The sequence below is a fragment of the Silene latifolia genome, chromosome 5, assembly GCF_048544455.1.
Source record: "Silene latifolia isolate original U9 population chromosome 5, ASM4854445v1, whole genome shotgun sequence".
NCBI lineage: Eukaryota > Viridiplantae > Streptophyta > Magnoliopsida > Caryophyllales > Caryophyllaceae > Silene > Silene latifolia.
The window spans coordinates 87,051,657-87,065,564 of record NC_133530.1 but is presented as its reverse complement, the minus strand read 5'-3'; the positions used below and the strand labels follow the sequence as shown (position 1 = coordinate 87,065,564).

Below are 13,908 nucleotides of genomic sequence, written 5' to 3'. Positions count from 1 at the left end.
GCATAATAATTCTTTTATTTTTCTCTTTTATAGAATTTTGAGATTATTAAAAATAAGAGATTTAATATGAGAGGATCCTTTCTATTGTGGGAAAAAATAATGGAAGAGGATGATAATGGTGAGAAATGAGATTGATGAAAGAGAAAATGAGGTGTCGAAAAAATAGAAGAAGAGTGGAAAAATAGGAGGAAGATAACATCCTCTCTATTGTGAATGCTCTTATACTCTTATCTATATAAGTGATACAAAGTATGTTATTTGATCCGTTTTAATTTTAAGACGAAAATATCCTAGGAGAGATATTGAACTTCTCTTGAGGCAATAAGCCAAACGACCACCATGACCATGAAATAGCACCCGGGAAAAAGGGCAACAATCAAGGACACGAAAATAAAAACCATCTAGCATTAAACAAACAAGATCATGTTTCATGATACAAGAAACTATGGAGTATTTACATTTCATTTCTCTATACTGGTAATGTACATAAGATGTATCTTTCTTTTTGTTTGTGTTATATTCTAAACCCTAGACGGTAACCGTCGTAACCTAACCCTAATGATAGTCGGCCCTAATAGGCCTAATATCCTAATAATAATCCTTTCATGGGATAGAATCGGCGAGATCTGCCGGATGTTATACAATGAAATAAGGCAGTCTTGATGCTTTTATGTGATTTGAATGACATGAGAAGGCTGTTGTTGATCCAACGGCTCGGTCTCTTCGTCAGATGACATAGCTGATATACTAGCAACAACATCCTGAACAACCTGATCATATAAATATAGATCAATTAAGAAAATAACATATCAAATACAATAAATAAGGCCATGGTATAGACTAACGTATAGAGAGTTCATGGATACACCATAGAATTTCAAAAATATAGGATACACCATAGAATATCCCTAGAAATTTTGTTAACTAGGCCTGTCAAAATCTGACCTAGGACGCAAACCATTTTTAAGGTAATGAACCGGACCAACCGGAAAATGAGTAGTAAATAAAGTACGAAACATACATCTTGGTTTGTTTGTCGTCTTAGTCCGGTAACTGCCATCATGGTAACATAAACAAGCAGCAAAATCCCCGCAATTCGAAGTGCTGCCAGCTGAAACACAAGTTAATTATATTCAAAAAATGATGAGATTTCATTCAACAAGGGATCCAAATTTAGTGAATCTCATCTCAACTTACGATGAAAAGCGGTAGAACGAATTCAGAACCCCCAACCATGATTGGCAGAGTATGCCTTAAAATCAACAGGCCAATAAACTGTATAAGAAGAATCAATTTAGTATGATGGGCTGCGGAAACAAGGAAAATGAGATGATAAAAGGGTCAAAGATAAGATTCTCATACAATTGCTGCAACTGCAAATCTGAAAACCAGACTTCTCGAACAAGGTTCCTCATAGTCAGAATTTATCAGAGAATGTTCACTGGAAACTGTTTGTGGCAATTGTGCCAAGGCTAACTCTCTTCTATTTATCTCCCAACTTCTCCTGCAAAAAGGCATCCATCCTTTCATGTTGATGCATTAATGAACCTGATATTATGTAGTAGAAGAGAAATTCACCTGAAATTGACGGGGATGCGCCCATACTTCAATAACGGTGGGGGTGACCGATAACCTGGTTCAAATTTCTGCATTCGAAATAACGTCTGTTTTATTTACTGTTAAATTTTAAGACATGAACCACGCAAAGCAGCAATGCATATGATACAAACCTGATGGCAAATCTCACAAACAGTATCACCTTTCTCGTTACACCATCTCTGCACACATCTTCGATGAGCATACTGCAGGCATTACAAAACTACTTCAGCATGCAACTACAACACATACACTTTGCCATTAAATCAATCTTCCATACGAATTACTGTTATGAAAAATAAGATAATTAATCAAGTTATTCATTCATCCAACTAGTCATGAGTTCGTGTTAACTAAACAAAATCATTACAGTTTTGCAATATTTTTTTTTTTCAGTTTTCATGCATGCTAACCATGTTTCCCTTTATTGATATTTTAAGTTACCAAACTACCCTTTATTATTAGTAAGTTTAAAATTTAAATTTCGGTAGAGAGCTCAAAAACTTGAGTAATTTACAATTATACCCAGGGTAGCACTCAAATTGAGCGTCACCCGGTGGCGCTATCTTATTTTCCTTAAACAAATGACTGGGACGGAGGGATTGTTAATTACCAACTAGGAGTAATAATCACCAGTTTGATAAATAGAATAACGTAAATGGATGCTTTTATTTAATTCCATACAATTATACAAGTATCATAAATGCAAATCATTTAACAACCTTTGAGTACTAGCTTCAATGATTTACTTTTAGCATCAATTATTATTATTATTATGCAAAAGAGGTTGTTTTAATCATTAAATCTAAGGGAAAGAAGAAAACAAACCTTCAAGCTACCAGAGCAAGAACAAGGAGTCTCCATATTAGAATCCAAGTCTTCATCTTGGCATATCCTACACTCAACCAATTTCCTCGGATACGAGACGACATCTTTTATGTCTATCTTCGGTACCAAGTACTCTTCATCGTCCTCATAATCCACTTGAATCGCGGCATGTAATGTTGACTCTGTAAGTAGCCGGTTCACGAGTAATGCTAAATGATCACCCATCTTCAAATAATAACTACTTGTTTCGAAACGAGCTTTTCTACAACCCAATCAATCAAAGTACAATTACCCTTTATTACAATTTCTTCAACTCTTTGGAACTGAAAGTTACGAAAATCACGTCATTAATCACTAGTTAGAAGAGTTGATGAACCAATATATTTGCGAATAAATAATCAAATAATTATTATAAGGGCTTAAGGGAGTTGACGAACCAAAATATTTGTGATCAAATTTTGGTTAACCTAGTAAGTTGAACAACCATAACTACATGTTGTATGCAGTTAATTAAAAAATAATATACTAGAGAATTTTTTTAATAAAAACATAACAGTTTACTACCCACGACGTATAACTGGTGCCCATGACCAACTAACGTCTAAACTAAAAAAAACGTGATAAAAATTCCATTAAACACTGAAAATAAAAAGCGGTCCGTCTTGTTCATTTGCTTACTTTTCTTTATTTTTTCCTTATTTTTTGTGAAGGATCGATTGAGACGGAGGGAGTATTAAAAAAAAACGATAAAAAAGCACCTAATCTTTGAGAAAGGTTGATAATTTTTTCCAACAAATTGGGAAATTTGGGAAGTACTCAATTGAAAACAGAAGTGAAATGATTGAAAAGGTTGAGATAGAGGAATTCAGAAAAAGGGTATGAATAATGAATCATAGAAAAGCAAGACTCTTTTTAAGAAACTAACTAAAAAAAACAAGAGAATAATTATAAGGAAAAGAGACTTACAAAGGAGGGAAATGAATCGAATAACGTGAAGGAGGATTAAAATTGTTTTGTGTTGATGATTATGGAAGTCTGGATAAAAATTGAAGCAATAGATTGAGTGAAAAGAATATATAAATAATAACAATAACTAGTTCTAGGCACAAAATTGCACGGATTAATTTTATAATTCTAATAGTTATGCAAGTCGGTGCCTATGATATGGGTTCAACCCCGTCGGTATTAAAATCGATGTCGTAATTCCCTTTACTATTTAGTATTTTAAAGTGTCTCGAGTAATAGAGACAACTAGATTTCATGCCCGGCTGTTGGCCGGGTAATACCATAACAATGACGTAAATGATGGTCTGTTTGGTAAACAACAGATTAATATCTTGTGACTTTCCACATTAGGTTACTAATGTGTGCCCTTAGGACGCACGTTAGGAAAACCGGTCTTCATAATAAGGTAACCAAGAGAGATCAATAAGAAAATATAAGCAGGTAGCACTTCCAGCTTTCAAATAAGCGACTTGAAAAAAATAGCACGCGGAGGAATCGCTAAAAAGGGCAAGAACAAAATTACATGTTTTACCTTCCGAAAATAAGGCACATTAACGTAAAACAGAAGAATTTAGAACAAATATCGACATTGAATTGAGAATCAGAGAAAAAAATCATGCCTAGATGGGATAAATCAGAGATAAAATGGACATTGAACAAATATCGACATTAATTCCTTATCATCATCGCCATCACATCAATTACTCATCGTCATCGTATATGCATAATGCCTTGTTAAGTTGTCAAATACCGGGTTATAATATCCAGTGTCGTCTGTTGCCTGGAATGTTATGGTCATTCTGCATGCACAAAATGTTTGGTGGGTTAGAGTCTGATTTTGTGTGGGAGTGATCTGCAATGATAAATATTAAAATAAGCCAAAACTTACATGTCAATGGGAACAGTTAAAGCTGTGACGGAAGTGCTGAAGCTCTCCTGGCATATCCCGCATACTGCTTCCCCAATCAGGTTCTTCATATCACTGCGACCAGGTAAGACAATACAACTATCATTAGAACAGAATCTCTATAACTCGGTTGAGGTTAAATAAAATTACCGCTAATAAGTAATAACCACCTAAGCAAGGCAGCTCTGCCTTTCTTTAGACATTAACGAATTCCTAAGAAAGTTTCAGCCTTTGAACATCAAAATAACAAGATGCTCCCAAAACATGTCACAACTCCATTTCATAAACAAAATTGATCGAGCCGATGTAAGGGCGTTAAGCACTACTTCCACAGTCTGAGTCATTTGTTTAAGTATGATTAAAATACCCTAACAAAGACTAAACAAAATGATGATTTTACAAATCACAAGGCAAAGATCGGTTCACATAAGTAGAAAATTAACGCATTCAGAGGTGCAAAAAAAATATAGCGCCACATTAAAATTGTCCTGTATATGAAAACTTGCAATCTGTAAGCCACCAACCCACCCAGAAAACAAAGATCAAAATAATAAACATTGAAAAGACGCTAATGGAATACGAAAAATGAATTAACACAATCAAGCGGAATTTGAATAATTAGAGTCAGAATCAATGCCTCTAGATCTGAGCTGAAGCTCTCACTCCGCAACCAGCGACAACTGCAACCACAACAACGACAATATCTAAATCTATAAAAGCAATAAAAGGAAGGCAACAAACACTCCGAATGCAGGCCCAGATAATTTTTTTTCAATACGGCCTGGCAACCGAGCTGTCGCAACATTATGAGCAGAGTCGGAGTCAACAGTGAGAGTGAATGTAGCCAAGAAACCATCAAGTACTTGGAAGGATTTTTTGTCAAACACCACCTTTAATATAGGGCACTTTGTAAAACACCACCTTTAAAAAAAATTCTGGCTTTTTACCACCTTTAAAAAACAAAAATTGTTAAACAGTACCAAATGGTCGGGGTTTGACTAAAATTAAAATAATTCCGGCATTGACTTCATATTCGACTACTTCCTCACTCCTTCACTTTCTTTCCTCACCATTATCACCCTCCAACCCTCCTTCCTCGAGACTTCTTCACCCTCCTTCCTTTGTCTTTCACCTTTTTCTCTTTTCTTATGAGTTTGTGTTGGTATCTAATGTTTCATTTTCCCCTAATTATCTTCACCAATTTCTTAAGCCAATACAAAAATTTTGATTATTCATCTTATCTTTTAAATCAGTAGTCCACTTCTAGGTTTAATCTATCAAAAGCTAAAGAAGCATGAGTGAAACGGATTGTACCTCATCAATATCTGCTATACCTTCGCCCCTACATGTCCTCATCATAAGGTGGAGGATGAGGAATGTTGGGCAGCAATAGTCTCTGCTTTTTACTAGTTAGAGGTACTGTATTCGCAACCGCTATTATACACTTTTTATTGCATCAAATAGATAGGAGAAAGGAGCGGAGATAGTGTAGAAAAAATGGAGGGAAAATTTGGAGAGAAATGAAAAGAATAAAACAGGTAAGTGTCGGAGTTTTCTATTCTTACCCAGATTCCGGCCATTTGGTACTGTTAAACAATTATTATTTTTTAAAGGTGGCAAAAAACCAAAAAAATTATTTAAGGTGGTGTTTCACAAAACACATTTTTATAAGGTGCTGTTTGACAAAAAACCCTACTTGGAAATGCAATCATGCAACATAAAGGTACAAGTCATGACTGAAACATGTTCTAGACAAGCTTTTATTCATAAACCACTGACGATAAACCACTGAAGCATGATTCCGATGACACTTTATTCATACACAGAATGACACTATATAGCTCATCTTACCACTCGTATTTCATCCAAACTCAAGATTAATGTGCAAATACGATAGAGGACTGGGTGAACCTTTCAGGGGTTTTCTAAGATCTTAGATACTCAGTCTTGACAAACGTAGGACTGTCTTACCGAAATTTTACCATACAGAAAGGGTACTATGGATGAACAAACAACACGGCCTCGATTGCTTTTTATGCGACCAAAAAACTTTTCAACTATAGCTAGTGTGAACTCCATGGTGGTGCCTCGTCCTCTACTGGTGATGAGGTTTCCATCCACCATAACTCTATTCTCTATTTCGCTTGGGCCTGACAACTTACTGCACATTGTAGGAAAAGCGGTGAAACCCAGAAATGAGACAACCGTTTATCACATACCGAATAATAGAGAACACTCAAGTTTCTTTTCAGTAAGGGAAATGTTGTACGACTAAAATGTAAAACACGAGATAGCATAAGAGTAATGACTATCGAAGAGAGTAACTTTCTGAATATATTCCATATTTTTGGCAGAAAATGATGTATTGGAATGTCGGGTCATGTCCAGATGTAGGAAATATGAGACACGCAGCCAAATTGAAGTAAATGCGCATAGAATAGTTTATAGATTGTTCAAAATGTTGTGATCGAGTTACCTTCAGCAAGCCATGAGGTTCAAGGACTAAGGCAGACGAAGCACATATGGCTCCATAAGGCCCCCCAGATCATACGCCTCAATTGCATATTATCCAACACATATTATGATATTAGGATACTTGGTTCATCGATAAAAGTTCTAATCTTGAGACTCATGAGATCCCTCTACAAAAGAATGGACTACATATAAAAGACAAATAAATAACTATAGGATAAAATGAACTTATCAGAAATGGGATTTTCCACATAGGGCTTTGTGTCATCTACCTCAATTCTCATTTTGCAGCGATAAAATTATTGTACAACCCCACCAGAGGCCTCTCTAGCAACAACAGAAGGATTACCATTAAGCTCCATGACAGCAACAGTAAACACCTCATCCTCTGAGATCTACTTGATTGACATTATGGATTAAACACACAAGCTGTGAACTCTCCTGCATTACCACCAGAAAAAAATCAGATCTAACAGAAGATAGAAGCATTACATCAGTTGTTCCGTCCTTAAAATATCACCAGAAATATCAGATATGAAGCTTCAAATGGACCTGGGATTCGCAAATGGATATAAAGCATTTTTATCCTTTAAGATACGTTTAACAGAAATACGAATATCACTAATTGAATACGAAAGGGCCTCCAACTACAACAACATCGCAACAACCCGACTTCAATCTAAGACCTTATTTACAGAACCTAATCCCCAAAAAAACCCACGACAATAGAGCCGACATCGCACCAACAGATGCATGTTACCCGCCTAATATAAGAGACGATATTAGCCTGAAATCAACAACAAAGAATCCATCTTACCGATGCTAGGTTCTGTTGAAGGCGTCGTATTTAGGGGTGAGGAGCAACAAACGGCCGAGAATGAGACGAGCCGAGTAGAAGAAACCCAACCAATTAACGCTGCTCATACCAATTTTGGCATCACCATTGTTGTTCATAAAACCAAAAAAAAAGGTAAAAATCATGAATGTTATGTTATGATTAAATATGAGTAACCCTAAAACCCCAAGAAATTGAATTGAAACCTTGATGGCAACAACAGTACCGACTGCACGGTGGACCCCTAAACCCATTACTGAGTTACTTCTGTTTTCAGAGACAGAGCAAGAGACCATCAGAAAAGAGCCTAGATAGTTGCCAGTTCATAAATAGCAATACACAGGGCACTCACTTAAGGGGGACAAATGCCTGAGCTGCACGTCCCCCGTGAAACACGCTAACTACAGCCGCTTAGACTGGCACAACCACACACCTACTTGTCTCTCCCTAAAAGTAAGACATAGAACCCAATACTAAGTTAGAGTTCACAAAAGGAACACTACTTCTCACAGCGAAATCTGACAGCCCACATCTACTGCACCGGGCATCTAAAGCAACACGCATTGCCAGCTCATTGTTTAGGAAGCACCACCGTCTAGTCCTAACGCAAAGGAAAGACGCAAAAGGGAAAGTCCATAGCAGATCCCGCACATACAGAAAAAACAGCACTGACAGCATCAGGTAGGCATGGCTTTTGAGCAGATAATAGATGTGGTCAGTTAAAGAGTGGCATCACAAAAGCAAAACCTGCAAACAAGAGGCGATGGAGACTTGTCAAATAAACAAAACTTGACTTTGCCACGCCTCATACCAAAGAGTGCAAATCACTCTCGACAATTAGGTAGTAAGAATATGGACAGTTATCAAGTAATTGGTACACTGTTCATGAACATACGATTCCGGTACCAAATACCATGGTAATAAATCGGGGTAGGACAACCTGCAGCTGAAGACCACCATAAAAAGCAGCATCAGATCATGCCAGAACCCATCACCAAAACTCAGAGCTCAAGTAACAGGTCGTCGAAGCATTAAAAGAAGCCTGAAAATTTAAGGATCATGTGAGCAACAAGTAGTCCGAAAATGCTAGAGCCAGCCATGAAAATTAAAGGAAGAAAACATGAACATCGCAATAAAAGAACAGACTAATGTGAACCTGACGATAAGTTATAAGTCATCCGCCTGGGGCATCATGAAGTTAATACACCAATCCCTAAATTCTGAGACCGGCACACCTACATTCCAACCAAGCAATCCCACAGAGAATCTGAATAAAAGCAAGTTTTAATTGCAATACAAGCGAAACTCAACAACACGGAGAAAATTAACAGCAACTCTATTTGACAGCCATTGAACTCTCACTATGCTAAACTGCCTTACTCGCAAACAGCGTCAACCATCAGCTAGATTTTAACGATCTCATTACCACAGCAATTTCATACAACTCTATTGAAGGCACATAGAAAGAACAACACACGGCAACAGCAATGGATAACCCAATAAGTCAATAACCCCACCCAACACAAAACGACCAGCTAAAATTGTGCCCCAAGTAGTACACCCTAAAAAAGAACGCAGTACAGTTCACAGTGAGGAGATACGAAGTGGACAGAGATGAATACCCAAATTTTCACTATACACTAATAGCGCGCAACAAAGACTAACGAAACCCACGAAAGTAAAACCTTACATCGTCCGACACGTAGCACCAACACTGAAAACACAGCAAACGAAACAAAACAGTCAAACAACAATCAGTTAAAGTAATACGTAAACAATCTTACCTCAAGTTAGTCGTAAAAATCCAGGTGAAAAATAACGATATGAAACTGAATAAACTATTAAAAAAAGAATTGATAATGCGAAACAGGTAAAAACCAAGAAAATGTAAAATCAAGAACCAAACCATGAAATTCAACGAGGCAGCAGCAGAAAACAAAGAGCAATTCTGGCCCCAGGACTTTTCACCAACGGCAACCCCATGCCCCGGGACTTCAGGCTAATCAAATGTAAACCAAATTTAAAACCTGGAATTTATCCAAACTCGAGTAAGAAATAAAATGAGTACATGACTATGTTCCCCCTTTCAATCTCCTCCACGACCTCGTAACGACCTTCAACAATAAACACAGGGTCGGTAAGAATACAATAAACTTGTAAATCGCCGAAAATTTAACAGCAACAAAATGCATAGCAGTAAATTAAATTAATGATTCGATTATTTTCGAGTGTAATAGTAATTAATTTAGCTACGAGGACTAAAACCCACCTTTCACCAACGGCTCGATCATCATCCTACAGCTCAGAACAAGATCACAATAACCCAATTAGCGGTATATACAACGCAAACAAGATCATAACAACCCATTATAAAGTACAACCATTACAATCAACAGCGCGCAGTGAGATGTTCTAAACATTAGAGCTACAATTTTTAAAGATAAAAAGCGCAAAAACCTAAATCGAGAAATATGAGGGGAAATAGTAGTATAACGAAATAGACGGGGAAAGTAATCGCGACGTGAGGATGAAGCAGGGGATGGGATTGGGATTAAAGAAGAGAGGTGGAAAAAAAAATATATAACAAACAAAATTATAAGTAAATTAACAAATATTCTCGTTTCGAACTTTGTATCTATAAATAGAATACTAATGTAAAGGGAGATCAAACTTAATTCTGAGTACACAGCAAAAATAAACAAGTCCGGCAGTGAAAACTACTAGAACAGAAAACGAGTGGCTCAAACTAAAAGATAAACAGACTCCTCCAATTGCGAGGTCCTCCATTGGCTTTGCGCAACTTCTCCTATCTCTCAGTCGCATTCTCGCATCCATTGCTTGGCAACTGCAAACAGCAAGAGCAACATAATTTGATCATAAATTCCAATAGTGTAGTCAGTCCAACAGCCTGGTAACTACTACAAGAAGCTTATATTATTTGACTACGACATCATATATAACTGCACAATGCAGTGAAGATCTTAAACTTGTACTTATACTGGTACTGGAAACCAAACAAAACCAATATCAATTCAGTAAGATTTTTACGGAAAATCAACTCAAATCACATAGGACTGATATTTGAATGACATAACTAAATATTAAAGGCAAGGACTGAAGTAGCGACATGCCCAATTACCTCTTCACCAGCATCCATAAAGTTCAGGAACGGCTTAAAAGTAACAGCATAATAATTACAGTCTGTACGCCCATCACCATCATCTTTTACACCACAAATCGTGTCAAGGGTGTCCGTATTTAAATTGTATGCAAATATTGAGGATTTGACCATAAGGTATACAACAGCAACATCTGGGTGCCATGCAAGCACAATTACACGAACCGTTGCATCAAGGACCACTTTGGATAGATGTTCACGGGCTACTGGCTTGCACCATTGTCTTGCAGGCTTGATCTCAATCAAAGGGACCCACGCCCACGCATCAATTTGGGTGCAACCCGCTTTCCAAATCCAGAGTCCAGTGGGGTTGTAGTAGGAAAGATAAAGGCTGTTTTCACACTCCCAAATTTTTGTGTTATTCATTACACCTGCAACGACGACTTTAGGCAAAGGAAAACAGTATTGACTCATCTCAGAATTCATGGAGCCCTCGAATTTCAGTGCTACGCCAAGGCCCTTGTTTGTCAACACATACAAACACAAAACTCCACTTTCATTGCAAACTACATAATTTAATGCATGCCAGTAGTTTCCTGGCGCCATAACTTCAGCGTCCAGCATCATATCATATTTTTTCCACGTACGAGTCATCGAATAGTAGACTTCCGTGATGCTCAATTGGGTAGAAAACATGACAAAAATAAAGCCAGACCTTTGTTCGGTGAGACGGGAAGGGAGTTTGATGATGTGACCACCGATTTCCCAAGTATTGTGGCATTTAAAACCATGTTTTGCCGTAGTCGGGGACTTTGGCACAACATAAATTTGCTTAGTGGCTGGATTGCGCACTTCCCAACTGGCATCATGAAGAGCTACCACAATCAAACCTCCGCTCACAGTGAATGCAAGAAACCGCTTATCACGAGCACGCTTTGTGAACTTGTATATTATTGAAAAATCAAAGGATAAGTCAGCCAGCAACCCACTTTCAAAGCCACTGGAGTAATATAAATTATTTTTGGGAGTGTTGAAGCGTGTGATGAAACACGTCTTGGTCCTCAAACAAATGTAGCAAAAAGAGTCTTTTTTATCAGGTCTAAGGCATACAAGAAAGAGACCGCACAGAGGAATATACATAGGGTCGGTGTCGATTATATTTCCCAGGGTGAAGATATTGTTTCTCCACAACTTACACACACATCGACTTATGAAGAGAGACTTGATAGGCAATCTTGAAAAAATCTCGAGCCATATTTCATCAGGCACATACTTATGACTTTGTTGACGGCGACAGGTTACAAGGGAGCATTTCTCACCATTAATGATCACCATTATTGGTGGAAAGTTAAAGAATATAGTTCAAGACCTCCGGCTGTAAAACCATACTTTACAGTCAAATAAAAGCAGAGCCAAACATGTAAAATATAAACCAAATGTTCATTAAAATAACCAAATAGTCCAACGGGCTGACAAGATTCTGAATTCTAAATTCGAAAAATCCATGTTTAACGTGTTTTTTTATGCTACTCTGCAACTCAAATATGTCAATTACCACTTCTTCTACCATAGTGTACTTCAATATGAAAGAAGTTGTTTTAGTCATACACTCATACCATTAGACAATTGGAAATTGGATAGTTCAGCCTATATTAGATCAGATAATTAACAGCAAGACTACTTTAAAGTGATTGACTAGTGGAAAGTAAAGGAGCGTTCAATGATAGTATTGGAAACATTAGCTATTAGCAAAAAGAAAGCTTGATTATCTGTCGATTTTTTGCCTGTTATTCGTAAGCGTATCCAAAGAATGCTAATTGCACAGTTACTGAAACATTTATCCCCTGCCATAAAACAGGGGATTTGAAAATCAAAAGGAGCCATGGCCTATGTTATTCAGACTCGTGTAGAAGTATCCGACACGGGCACGTGTCCAAGTGTCGGAGTCGGCTATTTTTTTGAAAAATATGCATATTTGGTCTAAAATGAAGTGTCCAAGGGTCATACCCATGTCCGAGTGTCGAGTGTCGGACACGGGTACGCGAGGAAATTAGAAGAGTCTGAGTAACATAGCCCATGGCAAATAAAGAAAAGACTAGCAAACTTGGGTGTTAATGATAAACATAATCCAGCAAACGAATGAATGTTATAGTAGTTTCATAAACATCTTTTTTGCATTTATATACATTAAAATTCTTGTGTTGTGTTGTTATTAGATTGAATTTATATTTATCTAAAGTAGACGGTTTGCGTAAAATGCTACACACTCAAATTACTATAATGATATAACTATAAAATTGTAAAATCAACTTTGAACGGGTCCTAGCCTAGTTATTTCTACCATCCTTATCGGTTTTTTTAAACTACTATGCAACTGAAATACATCAATTACCACTTCTTCTACCATAGTGTATTCAATATAAAGGAAGTTTTTTTGTCATTAGACACTTGGGAATTCAAAGTGATTGCACTAGTGGAAAGTAAACAAGCTTTCAACGATAGTATTGGAAACATTACCTATTAGCCGCTCCGTCTTAAGGGAGACCTATATGGGGTTTAAGACGGATTTAAGTGGGCTTTCTAAAAAAGGGAGACCAACTGACATGAATAACACCAAAAAAATCATTAGAGCAAGAAGCATTCAATACCTTCCACCTTGATTATGTCAAAACTGGAGACTTTTTGGAAAAAATTAAGTTACAAGCCACCGCCGTGCATCTATGATAACAAAGAAGAAAGCAGATATTGAGAAAATAATAAAACGAATCAAATCAAATCTAATTAAAAGGAGATGTAGACTGTGCAAGTTGCAACCAATCCTCCTCATATTGTTGATACCGACGGAGAGGGAGCAGTGGTGGGAAGGGAAGGGGAGCAGTGATAGAATAATTGTAAGGGAAATTCACACCGTACCCTCTGCTATTGACTAATTTCACTTGTACGAAAGCCCACTTAAACCCCTTCAACTTTTTTTTTTTTTTTGAGGAAAACCCCTTCAACTTATTAGTTATTCTCACTTATATTAAGTAGAGTAAATGATAGATGTTGAGGATAAATTGTGGGAAGAATGGTAAAAGGTGAATGTTGAAATTACTTGAAAATGAGGTGGAGTCATATAAAATGAATTTGAAGGGAAAAATGATGTCT

The 13,908-nt window shown here is 37.0% G+C and overlaps 2 protein-coding genes and 1 long non-coding RNA gene across 5 annotated transcripts; all 3 read right to left on the bottom strand.

Annotated features, from left to right (window-relative positions):
• Positions 1–381: 381 nt before the first annotated feature.
• On the bottom strand, positions 382–3,720 carry LOC141656217 (uncharacterized). 2 transcript variants are annotated; one of them, XM_074463060.1, is made up of 8 exons: positions 3,391–3,720; positions 2,425–2,681; positions 1,731–1,802; positions 1,579–1,646; positions 1,363–1,504; positions 1,198–1,275; positions 1,022–1,111; positions 382–770 (listed from the first exon to the last, which is right to left on the bottom strand). In XM_074463060.1, the coding sequence occupies exons 2-8, from the start codon at positions 2,647–2,649 to the stop codon at positions 669–671; spliced, it is 777 nt and encodes a 258-aa protein (XP_074319161.1). In that variant the 5' UTR covers positions 2,650–2,681; positions 3,391–3,720; the 3' UTR covers positions 382–668. The 2 variants fall into 2 exon arrangements, with proteins under 2 accessions (XP_074319161.1, XP_074319162.1); XM_074463061.1 differs by having other exon boundaries at positions 382–761; positions 3,391–3,719.
• A 206-nt stretch (positions 3,721–3,926) lies between these two features.
• Positions 3,927–8,792, bottom strand: LOC141657760 (uncharacterized). The gene is made up of 4 exons (XR_012548853.1): positions 8,584–8,792; positions 7,626–8,390; positions 4,319–7,249; positions 3,927–4,229 (listed from the first exon to the last, which is right to left on the bottom strand). It is a non-coding gene; the product is annotated as an uncharacterized LOC141657760 (long non-coding RNA).
• Positions 8,793–10,204: 1,412 nt separating this feature from the next.
• On the bottom strand, positions 10,205–13,703 carry LOC141657759 (uncharacterized). 2 transcript variants are annotated; one of them, XM_074465095.1, is made up of 3 exons: positions 13,410–13,703; positions 10,783–12,149; positions 10,205–10,488 (listed from the first exon to the last, which is right to left on the bottom strand). In XM_074465095.1, the coding sequence occupies exons 2-3, from the start codon at positions 12,094–12,096 to the stop codon at positions 10,450–10,452; spliced, it is 1,353 nt and encodes a 450-aa protein (XP_074321196.1). In that variant the 5' UTR covers positions 12,097–12,149; positions 13,410–13,703; the 3' UTR covers positions 10,205–10,449. The 2 variants fall into 2 exon arrangements, with proteins under 2 accessions (XP_074321196.1, XP_074321195.1); XM_074465094.1 differs by lacking the exon at positions 13,410–13,703 and having other exon boundaries at positions 10,783–12,352.
• Between the last annotated feature and the right edge of the window lie 205 nt (positions 13,704–13,908).